Here is a 12,654-nt window from a genome sequence, read left to right as displayed (position 1 = left end):
GTTACTTCGACTGTAGGTTAGTCGTACTCAGTGTTCAGGTGAGTCCTACTCAATATTTAGGTCATTCCTACTCAGTGTTTAGGTAAGTCCTACTCAGTGTCTAAACGAGTCTTACTCAGTCTCTAGGCGAGTCCTAGTCAATCTCTAACAGAGTCCTACTCAGTCACTCGGTGTGCTCTAGTCAAGTCTCTTAGTGAGCTCTACTCAATCTCTTGATGAGTCCTACTCGGTGTCTAGGTGAATCCTACTCAGGCTCTAGGTGAGTCCTACTCAGTGTCTAGGTGAGTCCTAATCAGTCTCTAGGTGAATCCTACTCAGTCACTAGTCAACTCCTTACTGTGTTCTAGGACACTATCTGTCATGTGTCCTTAATGTCTCACCATGCTGTGCTCACAAGGATGCTGTCAAGCACCTACTGATGGAGAGCATGTATTACTGGTGGCTACTGCTGGATTCGCCCTACTGCTAACTGGTTCCTTTCTCTAAAGATGAATGTAAGGTGCCTAAAGGAATTTCTGCATCTACTATGTATGTAGTACTCCCCTGGGATTCACAGTTGCCACTCTTTGCCTGCATGTCAATACAATCGACTCAGTAAAGGTGCTTCCACCTAACAGTGAGGAACATGAACACATATTTTTCTCAGCATGCAGTTTCCTTACACTGTCCATACCAATAACATGCCATAACCTTTGCTATGAAGGGATCAGTCAAACATGGCAAGCAGTTTCCCTACACATACACTATCCCTGCCAATAACATGCTTCTATAACCTTTGCCATGAAGAGATCAGTCAAACGTGGCATGCTGAAGTGGAGGGGGCATATGTAAATACTTTAAGTTATCCAAAGTTTGATATAACTGAAAATATATAAATACAGTGAAAATGTGAAGGGACCATTTTCTACTTCAAGACAGGCATACACTTGATACATCAAAGTGGGATTACAATCTTTGAGTGTAGCTGCTCTCTCCATCTTACCTGTAAATAATCCAATAGACATGATGTCTCACTATACTAAATAGGCCACCATCTGCCATGTGTTCTTCACATCTCACCATAGTGACTAGGGCACCATCTGCCATGTGTCCTTCATGTCTCACCATAGTGGCTAAGGCACCATCTGCCATGTGTCCTTCATATCTCACCATAGTGACCAGGAAAATCTGCCATGTGTCCTTCATGTCTCAACATAGTGACCAGGAAAATCTGCCATGTGTCCTTCATGTCTCAACATAGTGACCAGGAAAATCTGCCATGTGTCCTTCATATCGCACCATAGTGACTAGGGCACCATCTGCCATTTGTCCTTCATGTCTCAACATAGTGACTAGGACACCATCTGCCATATGTCCATCATATCTCACCATAGTGCCTTCATGTCTCAACATAGTGACAAGGCCAACATCCTCTCTCTGTCCTTCATGTCTCAACATAGTGACTAGGACACCATCTGCCGTGTGTCCTTCATGTCTCAACATAGTGACCAGGAAAATCTGCCATGTGTCCTTCATATCGCACCATAGTGACTAGGGCACCATCTGCCATTTGTCCTTCATGTCTCAACATAGTGACTAGGACACCATCTGCCATATGTCCATCATATCTCACCATAGTGCCTTCATGTCTCAACATAGTGACAAGGCCAACATCCTCTCTCTGTCCTTCATGTCTCAACATAGTGACTAGGACACCATCTGCCGTGTGTCCTTCATGTCTCAACATAGTGACTAGGGCACCATCTGCCAAGTGTCCTTCATGTCTCAACATAGTAACTAGGACACCATCAGCCGTGTGTCCTTCATGTCTCAACATAGTAACTAGGGCACCATCTGCCATGTGTTCTTCATATCTCACCATAGTGCCTTCATGTCTCAACATAGTGACAAGGCCAACATCCCCTCTCTGTCCTTCATGTCTCAACATAGTGACTAGTGACTAGGATACAATCTGCCATGTGTCCTTCATGTCTCAACATAGTGACTAGGACACCATCTCCCGTGTGTCCTTCATGTCTCACCATAGTAACTAGGGCACCATCTGCCATGTGTCCTTCATGTTTCAACATAGTGACTAGGGCACCATCTGTCCTGTCCTTCATGTCTCAACATAGTAACTAGGACACCATCAGCCGTGTGTCCTTCATGTCTCAACATAGTGACTAAGACACTATCTGCCATGTGTCCTTCATGTGTCACGATAGTAACTAGGGCACCATCTGCTATGTGTCCTACATATCTTACCATAGTGACTAGGACACAAGCAATGGTCCATCTGTCTGTTCATGTTGTGTAGACTGTAGCAGGTCCACCTCTGGAATGACTTGCAGTGATTACCTGAACCAAGCATGAAGTCTTGTATTGATGGTGCAGAGTTAAGTGAGTGAACATTTGCCTTCAGCTTGCCATTAATTCCTTCAGCTGCTGCCAGTAGTCACCAGACAGATGCAAGTTGTGCACGACTGTAACACTCAGTCTGCCAACATAGTAGGTAAATCGCCTACCTGATCCTACAACCTAATGGCCATGTCTGCTGTGAACATACTCAGACTACAAGCCATCTGGTGGGCAGCCACTGATGTGTCGTAGGGACCACAGCAGCAGTAGGTACACATTGGAAGCCCAGACAGATGTCACAATACGTGGTGCTACGTACACACAGACCTGTGACACAAGTATCAGTAACTGCAAATTGCTCAGTTGTGAAAACGATGAGAAACACAACCCTACTCCTTTAGCCTTAAACCCATATCCAACAACATTTTATGAGTAAGCTTACATCCAGTAATAATTTTGCCTGCACATGTATGAATCATCTGGACAAATGTGATATCAGCTTCATTCACAGTAAACTCTATGTTTGCACAGTTTTCCTTCTGACCATTTATAAGTCATGTGTCCTATCAAATTGTACTTAGCTGTTACCAGCCTGATTAATATGACTGCCATGTTGACCTTCGCTAAACACAAATGACCCTTGCAATGGTTCTTTCTGCCACTTAAGGTCAACACAGTAACATTTTAAACTCATTAGATGAGTAAATGTGTGTTTTTTTGCCACTTTTAGCAATATTCCAGCAATATCAAAGTGGGGTGACACCAGAAACCCAGGTCTTCAGCGTTATGAGCATACACCTTAACCACTGGACTACCACACCACCTCCTCATTAGGTGAAATAATCTCTACATAAATATCATTACTTCCAAAGATAATTACATCAGAGATTATTTGTTTTGATCAAGCACTTGAGTAATAACTTGTGATATAAAATACACCCCTTCCCTTCGCCTGTGTACAGATCAAGGGTTGGTGGACCTCTTAGTGAGTGAGGTTAGTTTTAGGCCGCATTCAGCAATATTCCAGCTATACGGCCCGTAAATAATCGAGTCTGGACCACACAATCAGTGATCAACAGCATGAGCATCAATCTGATGACATGTGACAGTCAGTGAGTCTGACCACCCAGTCCCGTTAGTTGCCTGTTACAACATGCATGGGATACTAAAGGCCAAGATTCTATCCCGGGCCTTAACGGGTCTCTAGCGACAACAATGGTTCGTTCCAACAGGAAGACGTGTGGATGAAGCAAGGGATTTGAAGGTAGATATGTGTCTTGGAATAACCATGATAACAACATGTACAAATTAATGAAAAAAAACAAAGACACAAAATCAAACAAACATTACTTTCATACTTTCAAATTATCAAAATGAGGTTGCGAGTTAGTAACCTCAGCGTCTTTTGGGTGGCCTTTGATGTTGTCCACTGCTCTACAACCCCCCTTATCAGTGAAATGAATGAGACTTAACTCCATATTGTAGATGAGTGCAAGTGCAGTGTGAAAGTCCCTGGAGGGGGGAAGGCACTGGTCTGTTGTGAAGTGTGTGCAGCTGATTATACACCAGTATATTATCTTTAACATTATTACCCAAATGACTGCTGCAGTCTGCTCTTATCTTTTACTCCCAGTACATTGTTTTATTTGGATTGTACATCTTTGAGGCAGCAGATTGGGGTTATCAAGTCGAAGTGTTTCATATGCAGTACTCCACGCGGTAAACATGGCTGCCAGTGATCATTTACCCTTATGCCTCGCTCATGCTTAACTTTAAAAAATGGAACAATAATAGCTGAAGATGGCAGATGGTGATCATTGATCAAATGACAGGTGCACCGAGTCTGATATTGCACCCGGAGCTGGTTTCAGTACAAGTAAGATCAAACACCACTGGTGGTTGCAATAATTGGTCATGATGCACTTATGGCTAACAGCTGAAGGGGAGAAAGGATATCAAGAACTGTATGAGTTTGGGATGTGTGTGTGTGGAACCCCATGTAATAGTTAAAGACTGGTTGACCTGAGTGTGTCCAGGACAGACACCAAGTTACTATATTCTATTTGCAGCAAAAACATACTTATGTATTTCACTTTAAACAAAAGTGTGAATTGAATAAAAAGTGATTGTGAATCCTCATAATTTTACCTTGTCCTTTGAACATTTAAATCTCACAATTCTATTCTACTCTAAAAGTTGTTTACAAACGATCATACTTTCAAATCGCTGTTATTGGTTTGTATCACAAGGGGTATGCACATTAATTGAAACATCGAGAACAAGTGGGGTTGGTCTAAGTTAACACTCATCACATGCATGCATGTGTTTCACTGTCCCAACTACTGTGCTTACCCTTTTGTGTTATAAGTTTTGTTAAGGTCTCTTGTGGTTTACGTGTACACTATATCCTAGTTACACATTTTCTTACCTTCCGAGAAGAGAAGAGTTACACAGATGTAGAGGATATGTTGAACTGTCTGCAGGAAGCTGTGCCTGTCCACAGGAAGTAACCAGGCAGACATCTTGGAAACCTGATGTTGGTGTAATTTCTGCAAGTAAAAAAATTCTGTTAGTCAGACAACATATGGTTTTGTTCAGGTTTGACTCTTGTTGTAGTCTGACATCAATAAAGAGTTGAAGTAAGATATTATCTTGAAAAATCAAAAGGATGAATGAATTCCTAAAATGTACTTTGGACTAATGCAAGATATGTCACTCTGTAGTGCACTACAATTTTGAACATATTCAATATTAGATCAAATGACACATCGAATGTTTTTGAAGGGGATTCCATTGAATTCTGTAGATCAAAGTTAAATCACAGCAAAACCATGTGTGCCCACTCCCTATTCCAGAATACAGTCTGTACTCTAGGTGCCCACTCCGTGTTTCAGAACACAGGCTGTAGTGTATGTGTCCACTGCCTATTCCAGAATACAGTCTGTACTCTAGGTGCCCACTCCCCATTTCAGAACACAGGTTGTAGTGTATATGCCATTCCTTATTCCAGACTACAGTCTGTACTCTAGCTGCCCACTCCCTATTCCAGAATACAGTCTGTACTATAGATCCCCACTCCCTATTCCAGAATATATGCTTTATGTGCCCACATTGCCCTATTCTTTATTCCAGAATACAATCTGTACTCTAGGTGCCCATTCCTTATTCCTGAATACAGTCTGTACTCTAGATGCCCACTCCCTATTCCAGAATACAGTCTGTACTCTAGCTGCCCACTCCCTATTCCAGAATACAGTCTGTACTCTAGCTGCCCACTCCCTATTCCAGAATACAGTCTGTACTATAGATCCCCACTCCCTATTCCAGAATATATGCTTTATGTGCCCCATGTCTCTTGACAGGTAATTATCAGGGCTGTAACATTCACTAAATCTATATACCATATTTGTGGAAATTACTTTGTACACATTCAGCGAAGAGCTGAACAGTAAATGTCATTACGTGCAGCCTAATTTGTAACTGGTGGAGTAAATATATATGGACTGTTAAATATTGTCTACCAGAGGCATGTGTCTGGATGCACCATCTTTAAACTGTCAGTTTTTTTATTGCCACATTCAGCACATCATTTTTTAAAAGAAGGCAGCAATTGTGAACAATTGTACATAATTTGATTTATGATCTGATGATTGTGGACCATCAAGATTCTGTTAAGAAATCTCCTGTTTGAAGCTACTATCTAAACACAACTACATAACTCAGTGACAAACACTACAGTGAAGTCACTTAACTCACTTCACTGACCATAAAGAAATAAGGTCTTCAATAATAAACAAGGAGACAAAGTCGTCAATATCCCCCACAATGGTAAAATACTCTTCATAAATATGTCAGCTAGTTGTTTCTTGAATACCCACAAAGTAGTAGGAGAGTATTGAAAGGTTCCACCACCAGACCCATCTTTGAGCCAAGTTTGGTGAATAAACATTGAATGATGTTAAAGTTCTGTTATGGAAAGGAGAACTTCTTGCCATGGAAAAGCAAAAATTCTTTTATTGAGAAATCCAAAAGTATAAAAATAATTCCCACTTCACCTCCAGACCTATCATGAAGGACAACTGAAAGGTTTTAAATTTCTGCTCCAGAAAAGAGCACCACCACCAGTTTCAGTTGAAGTCAATCAAAAACTTCCAAAAGTTCTACCATGGGCATTAGCTAACACAGATACTACAGATACCATGGAAACCAACGCTCTACCACAGATACTATAAAGACCACTTTATAGGAGCAAACATTCAGAATAACTACACATAAATCAATCAACCTGTAAACAATGAGACAATGAGGTAAACTATAATGATCTAAGAGATAATCAATGAGAAATGACCTCTGATGACAAAAGCCAAAAGCCATGATGACCTACTCATACACTGTTTCAAGTGCAAGTTCATTTATCCTTTGGATACAGAAACAGCTGTAACAACACCAGATGTACTACAAAAAACAACAGCCAACTTACGGTCTGGTGACTTTGGACCAGAAAGATTCTGTGAAGAAATCTTTTGTTTGAAGCTACTTTCCCAACTACATAACTCGATGACAAACACCAGAGTGACATCATTGCTGACTCACTTTTATTGGTCATATGAAGAAGGTTTCAAAATAAACAAGAAGACAAGATCATCACTGTCCCCCAGAATAGTAAAATGCTCTTCGTAAGTATGCCAACTATTTGGTTCTTAATACCCACCGAGGGGAAGGAAAATATTGCAAGGTTTCACCACCAGACCTATTTCTGTGCCCAAATTGGTGAAGTTCTGCTGACACCTAATGCTGTACAAAAGAGAGTACTATGACAATGGTATTTCGCTCATGTTAGCCCATTCTGTGCTCGGTGACGCCATTACTGTGAGCTTCCGAAGCTTCAGTACTAAGGTCTACCTACAGTGACAGGAGTGAGTGAGTGAGTGAGTGAGTGAGTACGGTTTGACACCACTTTCAGCAATATTCTAGCAATATCATGGCTGGAAACACCAGAAATGGGCTTCACACATTATACCCACATGCGCATTCGAACCCAGGTCTTCGGCATGACAAGAGAATGCTTTAACCACAAGGCTACCCCACAGTGGCAGGATTACATAGAACATGATAATATTGAGCGAAAAAGTCTGGTTAAATCGACATCAGCAATCCTTTTTGAAATCTCCTTTACATGTCAGCAACCCCTCATCACTGATGGCAAAAGAATATGGCCATTTCACAAGTCACTGGCAGCAAACAGACAAAACAGAATTCTCCATGGTGAATATGTAGCCTGCCAGCAGGACATTACAGCAGGCACAAGGGCTGTTTACATGACAGTACATAGACTGTCTATTATGTAACGCAACACCAGTATAGTCTCTCAACACATGCCAGGTCTTCCTAAAGCATGTTTATGGAGGTATGTCAAAATCTCAACACACCACAAAATGCAAGCAGACTCTTCAGAACGAAGGATGCATTACAGACTGGAAAAGAGTTCATCTGGCTGGTTACATAGATAGTCTGGAGATGGATATAGTTCTGCTGGCTATGTAGTTTTAGTTTTATGCCACACTCAGCAATATTCCTCATATAGTATTCCCAGAAATTATTGAGAATCATGTTGCGTCATGTAACTCATTACGTTTATTAACTTCTGGCGTTTTACTTACATAAACATGTTAAAACATCATCCTTTTACAGTCTCAGTCTTGTTTTAGTACTTTGTTAGACCTCCTCGCTCAGCAATGCATGCCTGAATACGCCTAGGCACACTACCCATCAAAGTTTGTAGGTAATCGTGTGACAGGGTATCCCAATATTGGACCACCTCGGCCTTCATATCTTCAATATTTCTCAGTTCCTTTTGGTTTATTCTGTCCTTCATGACTCCCCACATATTCTCAATTGGGTTTAGGTCTGGGCTGTAACTGGGCCAGTCTAAAACTTGAACATTTTTGCCCAACAACCACTGTTTTGTGTAGCGCGCAGTGTGTTTTGGGTCATTATCATGCTGGAAAATCCAATCATCTTCATACAATGTTTGTGCTGTCGGAAGAAGGTGACCATTTAGAATGTCAACGTATCTTTCTTTTGTCAAGTTTCCCGTGAAAACACACAATGGCGTCACTCCGCGAGCTGATATGCCACCCCACATGTGAAACTTCGGGCTATGTTTTGGTCGCTGGTAGATAGGTTTGACAGTATCTTTGGTCCAAATTTTCACACAATTAGGGAAAAGCCAAACAGAACTTTCATCCGAAAAGAAAACATTATCCCAATCTTGATTTTCATGAGCCCAACACCAGTTTAAACGTTTTTCCTTTTGTGCATCTTTCATCAACGGCGAGGGAATTCCACGTTTTTTCACCCAATTAAGTCTCTGTAATTCCTGCCTAACTGTTTCATTGCATACCTGAGGACTTCCTCTGCTAATCATTTCATTTCTGATGTTCTCAACACTTTTCAATTTGCCCCTACTCACAATCTGCCCAAGTCTTCGGCGATCCACAACACTGAATTTCCTAGGCCGACCTGCCCCTGCTTTGTGCTCTATCCCGGTTCCTGTTTGAATATTTTTCAAAGTTCTGTATACTGTAGACAGAGGAATACCATGTCTACAAGCTAACACTTTAGCATCAGCCTGGCCCCTTTCAAAATCATCTAGAATGAGCTTTCTTTTCTCTCTTGCTGTAAATTCTGCCATGTCAACACAGGAAGCCGTCTGCTCAGACAAGGGAGATAACTTTTGACGTAATGAGCTGCCTTCTAAGCCTTCAAGAGTTGTCTCCCTTATTTAGTATGCTTAGTGCATAGTGAAAGCCCTTTTTCCAATCTTAGCATCATTATTAAAAAAAACAAAGATTTTCTCAATAATTTCTGGGAACACTGTACATGGCTGCAATATGTAATTAATCGAGTCTGGACCAAACAATCCAATGATCAACATCATGAGCATGGATCCGCACAATTGGGAATCGATGACATGTATCAACCAAGCTAGCAAGTCTCATCACGCGATCCTAATAGTCACCTCTTACAAAGAAAGAGTTAATAAAGATACATTTTAATCTCTACCTTTATGTGTCAGCTTCAGAAATAGATGGAGCTCTACATTCTGGGTTTGAGAATTTTATCACGCATGAACTGTGGGTGTCACATCAAACTCAGAAGTAATTCACACATGAGTTTGAAAAATCCGCAACTATCTACCTACAACAAGAAGGACACAATCCACACATCCCCGAGAGATGTGGAACAGATTTCCACAACCATGCAAAGAAACCACAGAATCCACTAATAGTTTCACCTGTCTCTTCAACATGGAAAACTAGGTACATTTGAAACCACCTTAAGTGAAAACAATTTTTTATTGCTTCTCTTTTTTTGTACTGACAATGGAAGCATGAATTCCCTATTTCTCCTGAGAATACTACACGACACAACACAGCTACCGATCCTCATCATCAAGATGGCCCAGACAACATTCCAGTGAGCTGAATCAACTGTCAGGCAACACAAAGCACTGTGGTGTAACACCGACCCCATCAACCTGTGAGCATACATGTGTACAAGCATGGCTTGGGGAGCAGTTTCTCAAGTCCTCTACTAGCAAGCTATCACCTTTAATAATAAACGAATGCAGAAGGGAAGAGGAGTGCCACATACTCCACAGTCACTGCATGACTGGATGACTCATGTTAATCTAAAAGTGCCATGTGTCCAACCTCCTTCCTAGTACTGCCTCAACCAATGTACAGCGTCTAGTTTAGTATTGCCTCAACCTTAGTATAGCATCAGCCTTAGCATAACATCAATCTAAGTATAACATCAACCTTAGTATAGCATCAACCAACGTACAGTGTCTACCTTAGTATAGCATTAACCTGAGTACAGCCTCAACCTCAGCATAGCATCAACCTTAGTATAACCTCAACCTCAATATAGCATCTGCCTTAGTATAGCCTAAACCCATATACAGTGTCTACCTTAGTATAGCATCAACCTTACTATCACATCAACCTTAGCATAGCCTCAACCAATGTAGTGTCTACCTTAGTATACCATCTAGCTTAGTATAGTCTCAACCAATGTACAGTGTCTACCTTAGTATACCACCTAGCTTAGTATAGCCTCAACCAATGTACAATGTCTACCTTAGTACCGTCTAGCTAAACATAGCCTCAACCAATGTACAGTGTCTACCTTAGTATAGCATCTAGCTTAGTATAGCATCAACCAATGTACAGTGTCTACCTTTGTTTAGCATCTAGCTTAGTATAGCCTCAACCAATGTAGAGTGTCTACCTTAGTATAGGATCTACCTTAGGAAGGCCTCAACCAATGTACAATGTCTACCTTAGTATAGCTTCTACCTTAGTATAGTCTCAACCAATGTACATCATCAGCCTTAGCATAGCCTCAGCTAGGTATAGTCTCAGCCCATGTTTAACCTCAACCTAAGTATAGAATCAACCAAAGTACAGCCATGCCCAGACCTAAGTATAAGGAAAAGTATATAATTATCTTCAATGTGGCTAAATCATGATGAATTTAGCATAACACTTTCCATATTATGTTTGGTAAAGTGTGATACATTGTGGTTGGTATCTCCCACACTGACACAGTTAGAATGAAGTCATGGAATCAGAGTGGCTTCCTGATGCATACTTATTCACATACGTGGTCACTTTAATGTCTCAAAAAAAGAACATGTGACAGGCTCTAATTTTGTTTCACTTATCTGTATGTGCTAAGTTTACTTCCTGCACCTTTAGATGAGTTGCGGAACAAGGTACTGAATGTAGACTGAACTGTACTGATTATTGTTTTGACACCAATAAGGAGTAGCTAATTCTATGAATCAGACTGAGGGGTTACCCATCCAACCTCCATGCCAGAGCCTTACTGTCAGTGTAAGCACTTTTCAGTGTCATACTGTTTAATGTGGTCATATGTTGGTAATGTATATCAATCTATTGATTACAGTACATCACAAAGAATATATCCTAATTCAGCTGTCTATATAGACAGGTACTATCATACAGGAATACAAGTCTTTTCTCTCGCTCACACATGCGCACAGACTCACTCACACACAGACAGACATACATATACACATACAGACAGACACACCATCTCTCACACTGAAAATATGTAAGTTTGATAGTAACAAAGTAACCCATATAAACTGAAAAAAGAAAATTCTGGGAGACCAAAGATAAGAACCTGAGGAAATCTAGACTTGCTTCATTTAAGACTTTAGCATTGCAGACAGGGCTAGGAAGTGGGGGAAATAATGTGGTTCTGGGATCGAGAGACAGACTAATGGAGGTAATGCAAGCATTGTCCCATGCTGCCATATTGATATGGAGCATGCCAGCTGTCTATCTCACTCTCCGTCCATGTCAAAACATGTCTAACCAGAGATGGCAGTCTGGTCAGCTGCCAAACAAACACCCAGCCCCAACTATGCCAACCATGCTACTACCCAGTCTCCAGATACTGAACCACCAGCTATGTCCAGCCACATACAAAACATTCAAACTCAGGGAAAGGGAACAATTCATAAAAACTTAGACCACATTTTCACACCAGACCCAAAGCAGCTATCATTAACAGCCACGATGCCGCAACCCTTCAAAAGCAATAGGCACTATGCACTTCTATGAGAGGTCACTGAAAACTTCTCAGCCAAATTAGGATGGCATGTGCTGATTGGTGTGTCTACTAATTATTTTCCAACATAATCCCCTCCAGGGTTCAAACATGTTAGTCAGTCAAGCTGAGGCATCTGGATTGTAGATGGATTGGTGGAAATGGTGGAGTAAATGGCCCTCTACAGAAATGATGCCCCCAATATGTGTTATTCAGGCTGAAGGGGTTGCTATTGGCATGGGTACTGTTCTGTATAGATATATTCCCTAGCCAGAATTTGAATACAGAAATGTACCAATGCATTGTGCCGTTTTCTTCATTAGAACTGTCATACAGCTGTACTATATACAAATTTTTGCATTATTTAAGAGACGAGTGCATGCAGTAACAAACACTTCACAATGCACCATGCTACTCGCAATAAGCTGAACGAGAAGAACTACATACGGATTTGGTTTAGGGTTGTGGAGTCTTATGGTGAGGATCTGGTGAATATGAAAGATGCTAGTTGAGTTCAGAGCCACAATCGTGCATTGCAGCCGCAATGATAACAGAGCAGAGCACATGTGTCTTATCCTGATGGAACGCAATGTTTGCCTTGAATTTCTGATGATAAAGCAGATAGGCATACCATTTGTCTAGATGGTCTTATTTGAAGGCATTAGTCCTGCA

General features: G+C 41.1%; 1 protein-coding gene across 3 annotated transcripts in view; it reads right to left on the bottom strand.

Annotated features, from left to right (window-relative positions):
- Positions 1-12,654, bottom strand: part of LOC137291758 (kin of IRRE-like protein 1) — a 117,440-nt gene that overhangs the window by 28,419 nt on the left and 76,367 nt on the right. For all 3 annotated transcript variants that reach the window (XR_010957279.1, XM_067823273.1, XM_067823286.1), the window contains exon 4: positions 4,766-4,886. Coding sequence is in view for 2 of the 3 variants with exons in the window: in XM_067823273.1 (XP_067679374.1) it covers positions 4,766-4,859 (94 nt within the window). In the remaining variant the exon portion in view is untranslated. The remainder of the gene's footprint in view (positions 1-4,765; positions 4,887-12,654) is intronic.

This window comes from Haliotis asinina, chromosome 1 (assembly GCF_037392515.1).
Source record: "Haliotis asinina isolate JCU_RB_2024 chromosome 1, JCU_Hal_asi_v2, whole genome shotgun sequence".
NCBI lineage: Eukaryota > Metazoa > Mollusca > Gastropoda > Lepetellida > Haliotidae > Haliotis > Haliotis asinina.
The sequence above is the reverse complement of the archived record's forward strand: the minus strand, read 5'-3'. Positions and strand labels throughout refer to the sequence as shown.